The sequence below is a fragment of the Sesamum indicum genome, linkage group LG3 (genome assembly GCF_026168435.1).
Source record: "Sesamum indicum cultivar Baizhima isolate 11 linkage group LG3, ASM2616843v1, whole genome shotgun sequence".
Taxonomy (NCBI): domain Eukaryota; kingdom Viridiplantae; phylum Streptophyta; class Magnoliopsida; order Lamiales; family Pedaliaceae; genus Sesamum; species Sesamum indicum.
Window position 1 is genome coordinate 17,747,982 of NC_142659.1, and position 21,451 is coordinate 17,769,432.

Here is a 21,451-nt window from a genome sequence, read left to right on the forward strand (position 1 = left end):
TACGTGGCCACAACTTTTCTTGGCTAGCTTTTAGTGCAAGATTCCCAAACATGACCCAATTCTTGTGTTATTTTAGAGGATCAAAATTGAGTATCAAATTTTCATCTGGAACTATTAGGACATGCGACACATCTTCACAAGAATAAACTGTCATTATTGGGTCATTTGATTTTATTTTTTGGCCAACTTTGGAAACAGATAATATAATAAAAGAAATGCAAGCAACCCCCTTGTGATATTGTAAATGAGCAAATTATCCCCTTATGAAAAAATAAATATCAATTTACTTATATCCCTGTAGTTTGTAAAATACAACAATTACTCCCTATGTTTTTTAAAATGAAGCAATTTACCTTCCTGTATAAGGAGGTAAATTGCTTCATTTTAAAAAGTATAGGGGGTAAATTGTTATATTTTTTTCATAAGGGGATAATATGCTCATTTTTAATATCATAGGGGGATAAATTGATGTTCACTCGATAATATAACTCTAGACATTATGTATTAGAGATTTTGACTGATTTAATTCAACGCAAAACTTCCAATGTAAAAATTATCAAACTCAACGTGTAATCTATTATACTCCCTCTTTTTATATATTATATTTACATACAAAAATACGAAAACTTATGTCACTAGAAGAAATTTTATTCTTGGTAATAGTTAATTATTATGGTTAAAAGTAAAAAAGTATGGTAAATACTAATTAATTGCAATGATTATTAATTAGTCGTTGCTTCTACAGACGAGGCTACAATTAACTACAACTAAAAATCATAACAAATATTTTGATTATAGTTAAAACCATGTCAAATGTTTATTCGTATTGGTCAAAATTTAACTTTTTGTATCGATTTTGTTTGACTACACTGAACAATATTGATTCATCATAATTTTTAAGTCGCGATCGTTGCACTGAGAGGATAATTCTTTTCTTTTTGTAGTGTGTCAAGTTATAATTTGACATTGACAATAACTTTTATTTTCTCAAAAAAATGATATCAAGTATATTTAACTCCCATCTAACTTTAATCCCTTTTGAACTAATTACATATATCAAGGCATGATTATTTGATATATTTACAGTAACTTTTGTTTCCTTTTAAAAACAATATAAAAAATATAATCATCTATTTTTAACAATTTTTAAACCTAAAACAAACAGTACCAAGGATTCATCACATTACCAATATATATAAACCCCCAACTACTTTTAAAGTTTAATTTCATTTTTAGTTCTGTAATTAAAATTATTTGACACTTTAATTCTCTAATTTATTAGGATTGTAATATGGTCCTTCATCTTTTCTACTTTTGTGGACAAAATTGACCGTATTTATAATGGTGTCACTTTCCTACCAACTTAGAAAATTTCAGTCAATTTTGTAATAAAATCGTGAAATTAAAAAGAAAATGAAGGATCATTTTACAATTTTAAAAAGCTAGAAAACTAAAATGAAAAATAACTATAATTACATAAATAAAAATATAATTAAACTAATTTTTCAAATCCCAAAGTAATATTCCCAAAACTTCCAAAAACTTTACTTAAAAATAACTCCAACCAAAGCAATATGTACTATCCTTCCCAAAAAATGATAAAAATTTCTCACGTTTGTGCCTATATGTTCTACCAAACTAGTAATTATCCCCCTCTTATTTAAAAAAATAAAAAATAGGGATCTCCCATTCAACATTATGGCATTCTTTTCAACTATATAAACACCCTACGTACCATGCACCCTCAATCCCACATTTCACACACTCACAAACCAAGGAAAGTGAGATCAAAATCACCCAAACATGGTCTCTGAGAGAAACTCTTCGGTGTCGTCCAAGAAAGTCTGCGTGATAGGGGCGGGGCCGGCCGGCCTCGTGGCCGCCCGCGAGCTAAGGAAAGAAGGCCACAGCACTGTGGTTCTTGAACAAAGCCATGACGTTGGAGGGCAATGGCTATATGACCCTAAGGTTGAGGAAGAAAACCCTTTGGGGAAAGATAGGTTTTTGAAGGTGCATAGCAGCATTTATGCCTCGTTGAGGCTAACATCGCCGAGGGAGATCATGGGCTTCACTGACTTCCCATTCGTAGCCAGGAAAGGTAGGGATATGAGGAGGTTTCCCGGTCATGAGGAGCTCTTTCTCTACCTACAAGACTTCTGTGAGAGGTTTGGATTGAGAGAGATGATAAGGTTCAATACCAGGGTTGAGCATGTGGAGATGTTGGATTACCCTGTTCTCGACGACGACTTGAAGTGGGTCGTGAGGAGCAAGGCGGCGGAGAAGGCCGTGGAGGAGGTTTACGACGCGGTGGTTGTCGCCACCGGCCACTATTCTCAGCCTAGGTTGCCTAGAATAAAAGGTATATAATATATATATATATATATATATATATATATTGGCTTAAATATATTTTTGTTCTCTAATTTTGACATTTTAATATTTTTATGGTTTATTTTCTAGGCTTGTCTACTCCAGTACTTTTTTGGTATTTTACAATTTTGGTCCTTACGGCGGCCAAATTTTGATAAAGTTGTCGGAGAAAATCACGTGCCCCTCGCAAATTTGTCATTTTTTATCTCTTATCTTTTTAGAAGTTGCAAAAAAATTCTGTAACTTTTGAAATATTGCAATTTTGATCATTTTGAAGCCAGATTTTGCAGAAAAGTTGCCTGAACAAATAATGTGTCAAGTCATTTTTTTTTATAAAGTTTTTCGCCCATGTTGAAAAAAGTGAATCAATCAGAAAAAAAAAATCAATTTAAATGAAATATGTGAGGCACACATGATTTATTCCAACAATTTTTTAAAAATCTGGCACTTGAAGAACCAAAATTACGAAATATCTAACAGTTACATGACTCTTTTGCGTTTCTAAAAAGATAAAAAATAAAAATGCCAAAAATATCAAAATTATAGGACTAAAAATATATTTATATCTATATATGTATAATCTATGAAATTATATTTACAAATAATTATACTGACATTCTCCGATATTTAAACATAATGCTCGAAATCTCTTGTTATTAAAAACTTACATTGTCACCACCCTCCCCATCCCCCATCTTTCATTAATACATTTAAAACTGATCAAACAGAACTATCTAATCATCTCTAATATTTATTTTAGGAATATTTTTCTATATTTACTGATTTATATATTCAACTCATCATATTTATTTTCATAAGTCAACAATTAATAATCAAATTGTGTCATTGGATTTGTTTAGGAATGGACACATGGAAGAGAAGGCAGATGCACAGTCACATTTACAGGGTTCCAGACCCCTTCAAGAATGAGGTGAGACAGCAAACTATCATTTATCACCATCTTGTTCAAAATAAATTGAAAGGAATATTTTTATTTTAAAGTTTTTATTTGTAAATTATTTAAATTAAATTGAATATTTTTATTTTAAAGTTTTTATTTGTAAATTATTTAAATTAATTTAATTTAAAGTAAAATATTATAAGCAACTTCGTACTAATTTCCGCAGCTTATTAATACGATTGTGAATATTGATTGTGATTTTGCCAACACTCAAACTTCAAAATCTTTTCACATTTAATTTTTTATTTTTTAAACACTCTCAACTTTTTGCTTTTATGTTATTCATAACTTTCTGTACAACTTATTTCCACCGTGAAAATAAGATTATTACAAACACCCCTTAAATCTTGATAATTTTAAAAACGTACAAATCCTGGCAGGAAAATAAAAAAAGTGCATTGTGGAATTATCTAGAGAAAATTGTAATTTTGGTACAAAATTATAGGGTGGTTTGCGATATTAGTCTGCATACTTGCTCAAATAGTCAATATTAGTCCCACACTGTAAGAAAATATTACAAAATTAGTCCAACCGTAAAGAATTGCAATGCTTACGACTAGCATTAACGCTAATTTTGTATTTTATTAATGTATGGGACTAATACTGCAACCATAGAACTAATATTGAAATACCTTTTGTAAGTATAAAACTAACGTCGTAAATCATTCTATATTTCGGGATCAAAATTGTAATTTTCTCAATTGTCAGGCTGTAGAAGTCGGTGCTAATGGGTTATAACTGTTGTTTCTGGTGAGGGGAAAAACACAATCGTTATGTTTCGATTTGTGTTTTGAGTGTTTTGTTTGGTGTTGTGAAGATAGAGAGAGAAAAATAGAGATAAGTAAGTGTGTATTGAAAATAGATGGTATGTTTGGATTTGTATATTGAGGTAATTTAAACTAATTTAAAATAAATGGTGTCGGTTTGATGTTGGTATTTAGGAGACAAAAATTACTGTTCATTGTCAAACCATATCTCTTTTTTATATATTTTTATATATAAATATTGTGTGTTTAACATTGTTTTGTGGAAAACAGAAATCACTGTTTATTGTCAAATCATGTCTTTTCTATCTTATATATATAAATATATGTATATATATATATTATATACAGAAAGTTAAAAAATCAAAAAACACACAGATAAGGCGTAAAAACACAAAAACAAATATTGGATGTATTTTATATTATTTCTAAAAATACCAAAACATGAATGCAAACATAGGGAATAATTTTTCCGTGGGACCCACCCCACCTGGACAGCAGTTTTCCTGTTAAGGAAAGCATCCTTGTCACAAATCAATGTAGTATCTTTCATTCTTTTCCCTAGTAAACTTGGCAGTTGTCTTTACAGGTAGTTGTGGTTGTCGGGAACTCATTAAGCGGACAGGACATATCAATTGAGCTTGTAAATGTGGCAAAGGAGATTCACCTAAGTGCCAAGTCCCTTACTATTTCTGAAGGCTTATCAAAAGTCATCTCCAAATACCACAATCTACACCTCCATCCACAGGTTTGTCTTACATTTATTATTTTTTTTACAAACAAAAATAGTTATTATTCAATTTTCGAGAATAATTAAAACGGTAAAATTTATTGACATCCTTTAAAGTTAAGTCAAATTACACAAACACTTTGTATTTTTATAAAATTACAACTACACCCCATAGAGAGGTGTTAGTAAATTATTTTTTAAGGGGTGTTTGTGTAAGTTTTTCATTTGAATAGGGGGTGTAGTTGTAATTACAACTATAACCTCATGGGCGAAGTTGTGATTTTAAAAAAAGTAGAAAAAATTGTGTATTTTAGCTTTATCTCGGAGGATATTAATGTAATTTACTCTAATTAAGAATGATATATATTTTTTTGTTGGTGGATTCATTTGCAAAATATTGCAGATAGAGTCGCTGCATGAAGACGGGAGGGTTTTGTTCGTCGATGGTTCTTGGTTCGTTGCAGACACCATCATATACTGCACAGGGTAAACTGTTGATTATTCTTATGAAGTTTTATTTATCCTATGAAAAAGAAAAGGTTAATTAAGAAATTAACAAAATTACAACTACAAAAAAGAATAAATTTTTTTGTCACGGCTAATTACTATAATTAAAAATCAAAAAATTATGGTGATTATTGATAATTAAACACAATTTTGTAATGGCTATTCACTATTATTTATGTAGACGATGCTAAAATATTAGCGATAATTAAAAATTAATGGGAAATGTGTTGGGCTTATATATATATATATATATATATATATAAAATAATAGTGAATTTTGATTAACTATGATCAAAATTTAAATTTTTGAATTGATTTTGTATGGTTATGGTAGATAATATTATTATTGTTTTCAAACTGTCTTATTTATAGTATAGGGAATGATGATTTTTTTCGTAGTGAAAAAATTGTATTTAACGTCTCACAAGTTAGCCTTTTTATGATTTTGGTCCATTATTTTTAGCTCGCCGCGTTGAATTTCATTACTCTAAAATAATTATAACTTTAACCTCAGACCTTAATTTTGTTAAATTTATGGTGGGAACAACTTTAATTCTCGTCAAGAATTAACGGAGATCATGCATACTCGTGATGTTTCCATTAAAAATTTAATTGAATTAAGGCTTGGGACTAAAATTATTATTTTTTTTTTGTAATTATAGGATGTAATGTGGTGAGTTGAAAAATAATGGGACCAAAACCGAAAAAGGATTAACTTGTGATACGTAAAATACGATTTTTTTCATAAAGTGTAGTTTCAAATCCCTACAAGAAAATATGATATTAGTGACAAACTATCAAATAATAATTTTAAAGTTATCATTAATAATATATATTGTAATTTTTATCTTGTCACTATATAATTATCAGTGACAAAAAATGTGTATAAAGTTGTCACTAAATACAATCAGTGATACATCTATAGTGACAACTTAGTGACAACATAAAATAGTAACAACTATTATTTATTGTCACTACATCGTCACTATACATGAGTCACTAATTGTATTTAGTGATAATTTTGTATACATTTTTTTGTCATTAATTCATATTAATAATAATTAATAAAAATCATGAAATTTTTTATTATGATAAAATAAACAGTCTTGTCACTAAATATATATAATTAATGATAATATTAAAACTGTCACTTGGTATTTTTTGTCAATAATCTTCTATTTTGTGGTGAATTCAGTGTAATATATAACAAAATTTTCAAGAACATAAGAAATAATTAAATTACAAATTCAATTATTTATGACCTAAATCAAATCAATCTTAAATAATGTTTAATTAAAAGTGGTGGGGCAATGTGTGGTGCAGGTACTCTTATTCATTTCCATTTCTTGACACCAAAGGAATAGTAGTGGTGGATGATGACAGAGTGGGACCCCTCTATGAGCACACATTTCCTCCTTCACTGGCTCCCTCTCTATCCTTTATTGGCATTCCTCGAAAGGTAACTTTTTTGTCATTTATTTTAATTTTTATTATTCCTAGTGTAAGTTACAAATATTTATCAGTAATTATAATGCACGGATACTTTAAAAAATGATCACGTACAGTATTCAATAAATTTTGTATATGTATCATTTTGAAAGAAAAAATTGTAATTTTAGTCCTATAGCTTGAGTGGAATAGTATTTTTAGTCCTACACGAAATAATTTTTGCAATTTAGTTCTGTAACTTTTATAATTTTGACATTTTTTGTTCGGATGGAACGTGTGACTTGCACATGAGCAAAATTAAATTATAACTTTAGTCCTGAAATCAATTTGTACATGACCAAAATTTCTAACTTTCCAATGTTATAGGATTAGAATGCCAATGCCCATAAGTTATAGGATTAAAATTACAATTTAATTAGATCGTGTGCAAGTCAAATACAATTTTCTGGCCAACTTGGCAGGAAAATGATGGAAATTGCTAGAATTTGAAAGTTATAAAACTAAATTGCGATAATCAATTCGTGCAAGAGAAAAAATACCACCTCCATAAATTATAGGTCTAAAATTATATATTTCCCTATTTAAAACTTAAAATAAAAAACAGAACCAAAGAATTAAATACATATTCAAATACATGTTAAAAATATATACCAACTCCATAAAAAAAATGATATTGTATCAAAATTTTGGGGAGCAAAATGAAAGAAATAAAAAATTTTATGGCCTTTTGATAAGAAAATTAAAATGGCTATCCAGAAATTAGAATATTTTTTAATTCATCTAATCATTTTGCATCTTATGCCCACTAACTACAAAAATTATCATATCCTGTATTGATATCATGTCGTATTTGTATTCTCATATCTGTATCTGTCTAACATGAGTCAATATAATACACGACTAGTCAAAAAGTCGTGTATGATTAAAACTCGTATAAAAATCCATTTTCTAAATAACTTTTAATTATATATGTATAGCTTGGTTGGGAAATTAATTTAGGGTTCAATTAATATATATAAATATGTTTGGATGTGTAGATTATAGGGTTTCCTTTCTTTGAATCCCAAGCAAAATGGATTGCTCAATTGCTGTCTGGGAAAAGAAGGTTGCCATCATGGGAAGATATGATGCAATCGATTAAGGAGTTTTATCACTCAAGGGATGTTGCTGCCATCCCAAAGCACAATACACATGATGTTGCAAATTTTGAGGTAAACCATACTTCTTTACAAGGTTGTTTTTTTTTTTTTTTTTTTTTTTTTAATTTATAATTTTAGTCTTCTAACTAATACAATGTGGAAAATTTTGATCATGAATTTATTTTCATAAATTTATCCTTTAATTTAAAAAATTTTATAGATTAAGAATACAAATTAATTACGAAAATTTGCCAAAACAGCCAAAAAAAAAACATATATTCGCGACCAACTTAATCGGGTGTCCTTTTTCAGCCATTTTAATGCTCATGGAATCTGATGAAAGCACTAAAAATGATCAAGATTTTTGGCAACTTTTGGGACCGTCAATGAGATTTCTGTAACTGATTATGGGACTAAAAGTAGTTGAAGAGTTAACGGTCATGTATTCGTGCTGACACTTTTGTAACTGATGACACCATCAGTGAGAATTCATAATTAATGGGATGAAAAGTGTAGAACCAAAAAATGCTAGTTCCCTACTATATACATAGTTGGTCTGAAATTAAATCTGTTGCTCCAAATTTTTATCTATCTTTGAAACTTCTCATGTGCTACTTCCATATCCCTCTGCAGTACTGTGATAAGTATGCAGACTACATCGATTTCCCACATTTAGAGGAGTGGAGAAAAGAGCTGTGCCTTTCAGCTTTGAGAAACTCTGAAATCAACTTGGAGACGTATCGAGATTCCTATGAAGAAGATGAAGAAATGCTCCGTGTTGCTCATAATAGCCCTCACTTCACTCAGCTCGATCGGCCATGAACACTTTATAACCTTAATTATATGAATTTACATACACATAGCTTCCGTTTTGATCATATTAATTTTTCACAGTTGGTAAACATACTAGAAAACGAAACGATTTTTGTTGTTCATTTTGATGCTGTATGAGGAAAAGAAATGCTTTCGTTTTGAACGTAAAATTATGATGAAGTATGAATGAATATTAGGAGTGTATTTATGAACATGATCACCGTTTTCGTTATGTTAAAATTGTATCAAATAGATGTGATCTTTGGATAGCGATAATTACACTCCTCTCTCTTGAGTTTTAGTGTCGTTACGTGTATATCCTTTGTGGTTTGCATTCATCTAGTATTCTTGAAATTTGCTTCCGTCTAACAAATAAGTTCCTCGATTAGTCAAAATCCACTGAATTTGTATTTTAATAACAAAAAAAATTGAACAAAATTTATATTTATCATCAACTGACTTACTACAGATTTATTGCAGGTCAAACACATTTTTATGTCTAGACTACCCTTATAATGGTGAAAGTATACATCCTTACATTCATTAGTATGTGAAGATGTACAAGAATAATTTGGTTATAAAAAAATTTATATGATTCTTAATTAATTAGTAATAACTCAATCGAATGTAAATATGAATTTTTATTCGATTTTTTTGTTAATATCAGCAAATTCGATAAATTTTGACTAACATAAGGATTTATTTTATAGACGGAAACAAACCTTAAGGGTACATGCTTAGCACGTGACAAATAAAAATTGGGGATTTTGCCACTCTAGCCCAAGTTGCTTATGTGGAAATTAAAAAATACGGCCAAGATGACATGGCGGAAGTGATGTGTCAAATATTAACACATTAGCAACGCCAGTAGCTTTTGGAGAAAATGCACGACGCTTCCCTTACGTGCATCTTCCTCCAAAAAGCCCTAAGGTGAATTGTCTCATCAAGCTTTGAAGCAAACGCCAAGGAGGAGAAATAGATTTGTAAAGATCATCACAAGCTGCTCATGCTTTGAAATAATGTTTGTGAGACAAGAGATAAGCCCATCCTAACTATGCTTGACTGGATAAAGAGGTACCTAATGAAGAGATTACAAGAAAACAATGAAAAGCAACTAGGTTGGAGAGGAACATTGTGCCTCAAGATAACGTAGAGATGAGGATCTGTACTTGCAGAATGTGGCACCTTGCAAGCATGATACAGTGCCATCTTCTATCTAAATCTAATGCCTGAGGACATGTGAAGACATATAAGCAGGTTTGTGGACCTGCCATACTTGCTATTAGTGGTGAAATCCCATATTTCATTCTCCCAAGTCTGAGGAAGAGGGTTCATGCCCTGTTTCTCAAGCAGACCAATTACAAAGACTATCAGTAAAGAGCATGCAAAAAATTATGTGGATCTCTTAAGTTGGCCGTGCACTGAACCCTTTGAAGATCAGAGAAAAAAATTCATTTTAGTAGTTTCTATTGACTGGTATTGCTGCAATTTTGGATTTTATTCCACAGTCATTGTTTGCTGAAAACTCTACAACTTGATGTAAGTAGTTCACATTGTTTCTGATTGGTTTTGGAATTAATGTGGATAACAGATTTTGCATTATTGGTTTATGCAAACATGTGCTACTTTTTACTATGGATGACCACCTTCAAAATTTTGGTTTCCAGATTATGACACTTGAGGTACACAACCTACACAGCCTAGATATCATAATTCAATTTTCCCACCAACCATCTTTAAAGGGTAAAATATATTTTGCACCTCTGAATTATCCCTCATGTAACAATTACTCCCTAATAATAATGCAAAACTTACCTCTCTAGTTGGATAAAAATGCCCCTTATGTTTTGAATAATTATATTATTTTTAATATATATTTTAGTATTTTGCATACTGAATCATCATCAAGTTATTTTTTAATTAGTTTTTTTAATAAAAAAATAATTTAAATTACAAATGGAGTATAAATTAATATATATATATATAGTAGATACACAACAAATATAATATAACCAACAATTCCTATATGCTTTTTTAAAAGAAATTGACAAATATATATTTAACCAAAAAGTTAAATATTTTTAGAAAAAAAATGAATAAATATAAATATTTTATCATATTTAAAGAAATATATTCGAAAATCCATTTAATCACTCATTTTTATCTAAAAGAACAAATAGTTATTTTGTATATTTTTTGTACTCATTCATTACTTAACTTAGAGTCTGTAAAATATAATACAATTCAAACTATTTAATTTACTAATTTTCTATTACTTCATTATAATTAAAAGATACTTTTTTTCAATTGAGAAATTTTAATTAAACTTAAAATACAAAATTGTTAAAAAAACAAATTCTTTAAACTTTATATATAATACAAGGACAAGATTGTCCAAAAATTTAATATAGGGGGTAAGTGTTACATTTGTTAGTTAGGGGGTTAAGCATTATATCAGGGATAGTTCAAGAGGGCAAAGTGTATTTGATCCTTTTATAAATGGATCTAGTTATAAACTAGACTAACCCATTATTTTCATACTTAACTTTTATCTTTTACCATTACCACCTTAAGGTAGGATAGGCTTGGAAGAGAGATTATGATTATTTTAATTCCTAAATATTTTAAGAAAATTCAGGGTTTGGGGATTGCTGATGGAGGAAAAAGTCAACCTAGAAAAGTAATGGTTGACATTTTTGGAAATAGTAAATTGAATAATATTGAACAGTACTTTTCATTATTAAGTGGGTAAGTATGATATGATAAGTAGCATAATTGTTTTTATTAAATGAAATCTAGAAATCAATCCAAATTCAAGGTGATAATGTATGAAATCTAGAAACTTGTTTTGGCTCAAGGACATAATGTGGAGGTCGCTAGCAGAATGACTCCAATGAATAAAGCCAATAAAAGAGTTTAGGTTTCATAAGACAATGTAGTACAATTCAAGCCCCTCATCAATGCAACAATGCATGATCGACATATAAACTCTATAAGGAGGAAGCGAAAAGAGGGGAGGAGAAAAGGAAAAGAAAAATAGACTTGTACTATATTCTAGTATTGTGGGCTAAATTGCGCCCCGATTAATAAAAGTTTGAGTCATCTGTTTTTTTACCAATATTTTGAGATTATAAATATAAAAGATTAAAATTCAAGTTGAATTTCTATGAAAATCCAATGCATTTTGGATTTCAACTTTAACATAAACCACTAAGTACTGAGTTTTGATAAGTTAGTGAGAAATAATAAAATAATAAAAGTATAATGTATAGTAACAAAGTGTAAAAATTAAAAATTAAAATGGCTAACGAGGAGAAAATACTGGAAATTTATATCCAATTTTCTTTGATATACCTATTATTTTTCATTTTTTTTAATACTTGGAAATTGTAACAAAAAGAAAATTGGAAAAAGAAGCAAAGAATCTTGGTAGCTGATGTTGACTGAACTGGGACCTGAGTCAGTTGCCAAAATCAACCCAAGAAGGAAATTGATGAACTTGTAGGGGCATAGTGTTCTGGTGAAGGTAAAGTTCGAGATATGGAAAAGATTAACATGACTTCAAGTCAAGTTTAATCATGAAAATTGGAATCCCAGCAAATAATTGGACTTTTGTCCAGACAAACTAATCTTATTTTATTTCCAAATCTTTTTCACGAAAGCATTACAACTGTGTTAGTATAGCAAACCCCTTTTCCGTTTCATGCGCCTGATGCCGACTCTCAGAAACTCCTGCAAAATTTAAGAAATCTGAGACCAACCCATTTTAGAAAAACACCTTTTTTAGTTATTCTTTCGTTGTATATTTGGCATCTAAAACCCAAGAAAGAGTTGAAACCAAGAAAACATCATTCTTTTAGCTGGCTATTGTAGCTCGGGATTGGAATTGGGCTTCATTATTGCCATCAATGGAGAACGTGTGATTTCTGAGGTTAGCGCTCTCATGGTTCCCTTCTTATTTTATGAATGTTGTTTGATTGGCTCTGATGTTCGTTTGTTCCTTGTTCAATGAATATGATGGGAGTAAAGATCGGATCTTTTTGTTGTTTTCTGTTTCTTGCTGGCTTTACTTTTTCCAAAGAAAGTGTGGTACCCTCCCCATGAAGGTGGTAGGTTGATTGCCAGCTCGAGTTGTCTTGGTTTAATCAAATAGGTGGTAGCTTTCCGTAGATGTGAAGAAATGGTATATGTCAACTGTTTCTTTTATTTTGGTTATACATCACTTTTGTGGATGATCCCTTGTGATGTAATTATTCTCTGTATTAAGTCTTGTCGTACTTTTTCCAGTGGGGTTATTGATTCTCTTGAAGCATATGGATGTATGTCATGTGGCAGGAGCAGTGGACTTGATTCGGGTTTTTTTTTCCTTTTTTCTTGTTTTAGTCTATTTGAATTGGTTGAGTTGCCAGTGAAGTTCTTCTTGTTCATGAACCAATGAGATTTCGGACCTCACTGTTGGTGTTTCTAGCGTTTCTTCCTGCATTTTTGGGGCAGAAATCTGAAGAGGCAAGAGTTGTCATCGACACAAGTACAACGGTTGCTGAAACGGATGTTAACTACATATGCGCCACCATTGACTGGTGGCCTCAAGATAAGTGTAACTACAATAGATGCCCCTGGGGATCATCATCTGTGATAAATCTTGTAAGAACTTTGTCAGTGAAATTTGGCTTTGCCAAGATTGAAATTCTCAATATTACAACACATGGCAACTATTTTCCTATCTGTTAACATTTATACATGAGTTTTAATCATAATTATTCTTTTTTCCAGGACCTATCTCACCCTTTTCTAAGCAATGCTATTCGAGGTTTGTATCTCCATTTTTTACTGCTGAAATCTTTCTGTTTGTTCTTGTCCGTACATTTATATGGCACCTCAATGTTGTATCTTATTTTGTTATGGTGCTCACCAGCTTTCAAGAATTTGAGAATTAGAGTTGGTGGTTCTTTGCAAGACCAAGTACTGTATGATGTCGGAAATTCAACATCTCCTTGTCATTCATTTAGGAAGGAGAAAGGTGGGTTGTTTGGATTTTCTAAGGGATGCTTAAGTATGAAGAGGTGGGATGAGCTGAATAACTTTTTCAAGAAGACGGGGTAAGATCCGTTCTCATTTCTTGGTTGACGCTTGATGTATGTGTGTCTGCACACGCTTACAAGAGTGTGTCCCCATTTCAATACTGATATTTGGATATATGCTACAATAGAGAAACCTTGTTGAAAAAATTGTGCGACTGCTGGAGGGCTTAGGCCTAAAGAAATGAAGACATTTTTAAAATTGTATAAACAGTCTAGTCCAATGATTTAGGGTTCCATAATTAATTAATTCGGCCACTGCTAACACCACACTTGGCCTTTGTTATACTTTTAAATGTGAAAGTTGTAATACTGTATTGATACAGGATACTTTCATCAAGCTTCTGACCATCTATTCTCTGATTGGCAATTGGCCCTAGTTGATTAGAAGCTCTGGATACACTCATGTATAGGTTCCGCTTGATCCGGCTGTGTTTTCAGGATTAATCATGCTAACGTTTGAGTAGCATCAATCCACCATAGCTGATGGCCAAGTTTATTGCTGAAGATTCAGGAGGGACTATTTAGCTCGTTTCATTTATTCTACTTGGTTTTCCGCATTTCTCATATGAAGGTGTGCTTTTGTGCATTTCTATATATGAAGTAGTTCTACTTTTTCTGGTGGTGAAACTGAAAACTTGGACTACAAACTGTCTTTTTCCTTCCGAGAAATAATCAATATGTTTTTTCACCATAAAAAGGTTCGACTACCAATACAGTCAAAAGCAAGCAATCATGACTATGAGATGTAAACCACAAACCAGACACTCCAACAATGAGAGTTCCCTGGATCCACCCAAATGCCCAACTGAGAAGAGGATTGGCAGATCCAGGATGCGGACATTAAGAGAGGAGTATGACTATTAATAAGTTTAGTTTCTCTAGATGGAGGTCTAAGGTGATGGTGGCTCTGGAGGCATTTATGTGCAAATTTTTCTTTAGATTGTGAAATAATTTGATATAGGTTAATTTCATAGAGGATGAGAGTGGTGGAGCTTCTTGTGGTGTTCAACTTGCTTTGGCAGGTTGGTGGTACATTCTCTGCAAAAGAAAGTATTATCTCATGACGAATTGCAGATAGTTTCACCAGAGGTTCATGTGAATTTGCTCAAGTCGTGGAAAAAATAAAGCTACTGTCTAACCACCTAAAAGGGATAAGGTCCCTTTAACTTTGAAGAGGGGAACTGGTGATTATGTTCAGTTCCCCCAGTTCCCCAACTGGTGGTTTAGCCACTTAATCTGAGTTTCTATTTTATACTTTGTTTCAAAGTTATATTGGTGACAATCTTCTATCTGGTATTATTTGTAATTTTCTTGCACATAAATCTAGGACTTGCCTGGTTGCAATAACTGAAACAATATACTTGTGGTGTTCTAGATACAGACCGAGTTTGCACCTTTAAAGTTGGTTAGTACCCACTCATGCTATCCAGTTGTGAGAAAACTGTTTTCGCATACCATTATGAAGTTAGCTAGATGTTATCCTGCTCACGCACATGCATGTCTACGCACTCTTTAGTTAAACATGTACATTAAAGCTGTTAAAATTTTACTATCTAGTCCACTGAATTCAAAATTACCTGTAACTATCCAGGAACTACTAAATATATGTTCTTGCTGAGCTCTTTCACTTTTGGTTATGTCCTTGCAGAGTTCTTTTGACTTTTGGCCTTAATGCTCTAAACGGGAGGCACCATATTCGAAAAGGAGTTTGGGGCGGAGATTGGGATTCCAGAAATGCTCGTGACTTTATTAGATACACTATATCCAAGGGATACCACGTTGATACTTGGGAATTTGGTATGAAGTTTAAACTATTTCTTTTCATTTGTCAAAGATGAAGGATCTCATAAATTGTAGTCAACGGAAGTTGATTAAAATCTCTCATTTTTCTTTTGGCAGGTAATGAGTTATGCGGCAAGGGGATTGGTGCTAGTGTTGGTGCTGAACAATATGGAAAAGATTCAATCCGTCTAAATGCTATGATTGCTGAACTGTATGGAAATTCCCTACCAAAATCTCCTCTCTTGGCACCGGGAGGGTTCTATGATAAGTTGTGGTTTGATAAGCTGCTTCAAGTCTCAGGTGAAAGCGTGGTCAATATTGTTTCACATCATATGTATACTCTCGGACCAGGTGCGTGCTGTTAATTTCATTGAAAGCAATTACTTGAGTTCTAATTCAGATCAAGTACTTAGATTTCAAGGGATCTCCAAGTCCATCTTGATATATGAAACAATATCCTTACCTAGTCTTTTATATGACCTTAATCTTTGAGTTTATTAAGTATTTGCTAGGACTTTGTGAACAGGTTTGCTAGGCATTTGTCCAAAGATAAAACTTGGCACAACTCAGTATATAAATCTCAACAAAAGTGCTACAACTCATTGTTCCATCTCTGTTCTTACTGAAAGCGTCTCTTAACTTCGGTTACTGTAGGACAAGAAATGGCAGTTGTTGTGGAAATAAACCCAAGAGATTACGTGCTTCATTCATTTCACTTTTAAACCTTTGTAAAGACAATAAATAGAACACTCGTTCATGTCTCCTATTTCATTTTGGTCTATACTTGTTTTTCCATTTTTTGCTTCACTTCTCAGTTGATTTAGATGAGGCTGAGGAAGTGGGCTTGAAGGATCCCTGTAACTTTAGCTGTTTATAAAAATATAATGATATGCTACTAATCCTGGCTAATATCCCTTCATTGTGATTCTGTGAACAAGAATAGAGAAAATGCTTTCATAATATGATACACAAGATATCTAATTCCAGGCCAATTTACAAATTAGATAAGGAAAATCTTTATGCACCAGTTTACCGTAAATGGTTATGGTTTTGCATAATGATACCAAAAGATAAAAAGGTGCGACCACTAATGTCTGTCTTCATGTTACAGGAAATGACCGAAACATCATGAATAAAATCCTAAATCCTGACCACTTGAACAAAGCATCATATGTATTTAGCAATGTGAGGACAACCATTCAAGCAAACAGTGCTTGGGCTTCTGCTTGGGTCAGTGAATCGGGAGGAGCCTACAACAGTGGTGCTAAGGACATATCTAACACGTTCGCGAACAGCTTCTGGTAATGTTTCAGCCTAACTTTTCTTCTACTCATAAACATCAAATACTTTTCCTAACATGGAATTTCAGTTATTTCCTGCCTATCTAAAAGGTTTAAATCATCTGTGCCTTGAATTTAGGTATCTGGATCAACTTGGAATGGCAGCTACATATGACACCAAAGTTTATTGTAGGCAGACTCTGATTGGTGGATTCTATGGGCTCCTGAACAAAACTACATTTGTTCCTAACCCTGATTATTACAGGTAAGCAAAACGACTTGGTATAAATTTCTTTTTTCTTATCCTATTGTTTATCTTTAACTAGCATTATAGTTTCTACTTTAGAGATTACAGCTTATTAACATTATAGTTCAAATGTTTTCTGATCTTATATAAATTATTTGTGTCAATATAGTGCACTTCTCTGGCATCAACTTATGGGAAAAGGAGTGCTGGCTGTTGAAAGCCATTCACCACCGTATATACGCTCTTATGCTCATTGTACGAAAGAAAGAGTAAGAACCCTTCAATTATTGCCATTTGTTCTATCAAAATGCTTGAGACAGTGATACACGTGCATACATATGCACCCCTTACAATTACTTTCCTTTCAGGATAAACTACAGAACAACTACCTTGAGTCTTTGAAAATGAACATTAACATTCCAGCAAGTTTCTAAACATTACTACATGCTCAATGCTATAAATTTGAAGGGGCGGTTTTGTAATCCCAAAGGGTGTCATAATCAGTAATTATACTAACTCGCAGCGGAGTCATTGTAATAAAAGTTAACCATTTCCTTTGATATATATATGAGTTACATTTTCTTCCCAACTTCTACAATTCTGTCAATCTATAAACTCTTTGTTGTTTCAGGCTGGTATAACTTTACTTCTGATCAACTTAAGCAACCGAACTGCTTACAATGTCGAAGTTGAGTCCAGGAACATCGCTGAACTGTCCATGAAAGATAGAACAGGCACAAAGAGGAATTCCTTTGTGCATGGCCTCAAGAGATCACTCTCATGGATCGGAAACAAAGCCTCGGATGAAAAATTATCCCGGGAGGAGTATCACTTAACTCCCGAGAACGGTGATCTTCAGAGTAAAATCATGTTGCTGAACGGGAAGCGGCTTCAGCTGACTGAAACTGGAGACATCCCAAGTTTGGTTCCAGTCCTCCAAGATGTGAACTCTCCATTAAGTATTTCTCCTTACTCTATCAAGTTTGTAGTGTTCCCCAATTTCAGTACTCCAGGGTGTAAGTAGACTGTCATTCTACATTTTCTGGGCGATTAATGAATAGCTAGCTAACAAGTAAGATGCTGGTTTTTTTATATTGTACGTGGTCTACATACTCTGTATTTTATTGTATAATTCTTGGAAATGTTATTTATTTATTTTGAAGAAATGAAAGTGCAAATGGCTAGTGAATGTCTTGTGATATTTATTTCGTGTGTTATGCCTTTCTCTCTTTTTTTTTTGGTATTTTTTAATAAAATGACAATTATATCCTTATTTAAAAAACTATTGTACCTAATTTGAATTTAAGGTCCAAATTTAACTATCAAATCAACGATCTAAACTGAATTTAAATTGAATTAATGGTACAGATTTAAAATGGTATATTTATTTAATATATATTTATGTGATTCAATTAAACATATATACAATTAAAATATATGTATGTATACATATTGTGTTAAATGCAATTTACTTCATGTGATATTGAAAATAAAAAATTTATTCCCGAAAAAAAATGGCAATTTATTCCCTTATATTTTTCAAAATGAAGGAATACCCCCTTATAGGATGTGGTGTGATACACTCGCCTTAGGTGCAATTATATTTTACAATGATATACTTGAAACACGTGTTCGCATGAATAATATTTCTCGCATTCAGTCTTTCTTATTGCCTCATTGGAAATGGTTTGTGGATCATATGTCGGTTGGAAACCGTATTTGGATTGCATGGGATGATAATTTTGTTGATGTTGATGTTGATGTTGATGTGATTGAGTTGGGTCCACAATTTGTACACTGTCGGGTTACTATCAGAGTATTGCATGAGTCTATTGCTATTACTGTTGTTTATGGTGCCAATGAGGTGGCCGATCGGCGGGAATTATAGGGTTATCTAGAGTCACAGACTATATAGTGCGTGGATATATCGTGGATAGTTCGGGGTGATTTTAACATGGTACGGGATCTTAGTGAGGTTTGTGGCACGTCCGGCGATATACGGATGGCGATGGAGAAGTTCAATGCATGTATTCAGAACGCTGGATTATTACCACTACCTATGCAGGGAGAGTGGTATACATGGCAAAATTGTAGTGTGAGTCCATGTAACATATGGAAGAGGCTGGACCGAATGCTCACAAATGATACTTGGACAGCAAGATTCCCGATATCATTCTACTCTAGCCTCACCCCACGCACGTCTGATCACTCGCCAATGATGATTTATGGGGATAGACGGCAGCAATTCAAAGGTATGTTTTGCTTTGATAACTATCTTACTTTTTCAGCAGACTTTATTCCCAGTGTGCAGAATATATGGCAGCATAAGGTAGTAGGAGTGCCCATGTACGCGGTCACTCGAAAGTTAAAGGCACTAAAGCCTGTATTTCGAGAGTAGAGGAGAAAAAAGAGGGATCTGTCGAATAATGTCCAGTTGGCAAAGGGGTTTCTTAAGACGGCTCAAATGGTTAGCTCGAACAAACAGGATGAGCTGTTCTTATTTTTGGAGTACTGATGTCGACTGGTATATGCCAAGGCGGCCAAGCTAGAACAGATTATGCTACAGCAACGAGCTAAAATACAGTGGATGAAAGGGGGGGGGGGACCAATGCTCCCGCATTTTCTTTAGCAAGATTGCTCAGAGGCGGACTGCGAGAAGGATCTTGCAAATTAATGATGACCAAGGGATCACTCACATGGAACCGAAGGCGATGACTCATGAATTTGTCTCCTTCTATCAGTCCTTGTTAGGCAGGGATAGACGTCGTGAAGTGATGGATTTTTGTTATCTGAGACCGTGGGCGAGGCATGTATTGACGGAAGAGGAGACCCCCAATCTCGTCTTGCCTCTTACAGCGGAAGATGTGAAACTTGCGGTGTTCGATATTGACGAGGATAAATCACCGGGCCTTGATGGGTTCTCATCGGGCTTCTATAAAGCTGCTTGGCCGGTGGTGGGACAGTAAGTCACTAGGGCGGTATTGGATTTCTTCACTACGGGGAAGCTACTGAAGCAAATTAACAGCACGCTTCTGGCCCTTATTCCTAAGGTACACTCCCCAATGTCGGTGGCTGATTTCCATCCTATTTCATGTTGCAATGTTCTGTATAAGGTTACTGCTAAACTTATTATCCAAAGATTGAGTGTGGTGTTGGACAAGTTAATTAGTCCCTGTCAGGCTGCCTTTGTACCTGGTCGGAATATTGGGGACAATATTATGCTGGCGTAGGAACTATTCACTGGCTACAACCAGACGTGGTTACCACTGAGATGTGCACTAAAGGTGGATATTCGAAAGGCCTACGACATAGTGGAGTGGGATTTTCTTTTAGCTGTATTATAGCTATTCGGGTTTCCGGCGGTATTCATGAGATGGATCAAGGAGTGCGTCACATCACCCTCGTTTTCGGTTGGACTAAATGGGAAACCACATGAATTCTTTGCGGGTGCTAGAGGACTTAGACAGGGTGACCCCCTCTCGCCATACCTCTTTGTACTTGTGATGGAGGTGATGCACTTGGGTTTCTTGCAAATGATTGAGCAGGATGACCGCTTTACATTTCACTGCAAATGTGAGGCACTTCGTGTTTTTCAGTTGGGATTTGCAGACAATCTACTATTGTTCTGCCGAGCTGACATAGACACTATAAGGGAAAGAAGGCTGGATCGATTTGCCACATGGTCGGGTCTACGACTGAATGTTGAGAAGAGTCACCTTATTTTCTCTTGGTCAGCACAAGGACTGAAAGAGCAGATGTTAGCAGTGCTTGGCTTCCAGGAGGGGCACCTTCCGGTGAGGTACTTAGGACTACCTTTGATCTCATCTAGATTGCCTATTTCTGATTGCCAACCATTACTGCTAAAGATTGATGAACGTATTACTGGTTGGGAGGGTCTGGCATTATCATATGCGGAAAGGGTGCAAATTATAAAATCTGTACTAATGGCACTGAGTGTTTATTGGGCATCTGCATTCATACTACTAAAAGGGGTCATTAAGGACATTGAGAAACGTTTGTGGTCTTTCCTATGGAAGGGTACGGGAAGCAGTGGCTACACTAAAGTAGCGTGGAAGGAGGTGTGTAAACCGTTGGCTGAGGGCAGTTAGGGGTTGAGGGATATTGGTACATTAAACCATGCTCTTATGTGCAAAATGTTGTGTGATGTCATCTGGTGCGATATGACATCTATTTGGGTGGACTGGTTTTACCATGGGCGACTACGAGATAGTTCTATATGGACCATATCTGACCATATGGGCTCATGGGGTTGGAGGAAGTTACTCCGTCTTCGGGCTTAGCTGCGACCGGTGGTGGAGTACCAAATT

The 21,451-nt window shown here is 33.6% G+C and overlaps 2 protein-coding genes across 4 annotated transcripts; both read left to right on the plus strand.

The window, feature by feature from the left end:
• Positions 1-1,717: 1,717 nt before the first annotated feature.
• LOC105157962 (flavin-containing monooxygenase FMO GS-OX-like 9) lies at positions 1,718-8,947 on the plus strand. Its single transcript, XM_011074521.3, has 7 exons — positions 1,718-2,359; positions 3,231-3,301; positions 4,685-4,843; positions 5,229-5,311; positions 6,656-6,791; positions 7,819-7,992; positions 8,554-8,947. The coding sequence occupies exons 1-7, from the start codon at positions 1,804-1,806 to the stop codon at positions 8,740-8,742; spliced, it is 1,368 nt and encodes a 455-aa protein (XP_011072823.1). The 5' UTR covers positions 1,718-1,803; the 3' UTR covers positions 8,743-8,947.
• Positions 8,948-12,213: 3,266 nt separating this feature from the next.
• Positions 12,214-18,312, plus strand: GUS2 (glucuronidase 2). 3 transcript variants are annotated; one of them, XM_020692877.2, is made up of 10 exons: positions 12,214-12,664; positions 13,021-13,377; positions 13,507-13,543; positions 13,649-13,832; positions 15,463-15,611; positions 15,714-15,947; positions 16,708-16,897; positions 17,016-17,141; positions 17,293-17,392; positions 17,755-18,312. In XM_020692877.2, the coding sequence occupies exons 2-10, from the start codon at positions 13,168-13,170 to the stop codon at positions 18,145-18,147; spliced, it is 1,623 nt and encodes a 540-aa protein (XP_020548536.1). In that variant the 5' UTR covers positions 12,214-12,664; positions 13,021-13,167; the 3' UTR covers positions 18,148-18,312. The 3 variants fall into 3 exon arrangements, with proteins under 3 accessions (XP_020548536.1, XP_011072824.1, XP_088735263.1); XM_011074522.3 differs by having other exon boundaries at positions 13,117-13,377; XM_088879137.1 differs by lacking the exon at positions 12,214-12,664 and adding an exon at positions 12,809-12,916.
• Positions 18,313-21,451: the final 3,139 nt, after the last annotated feature.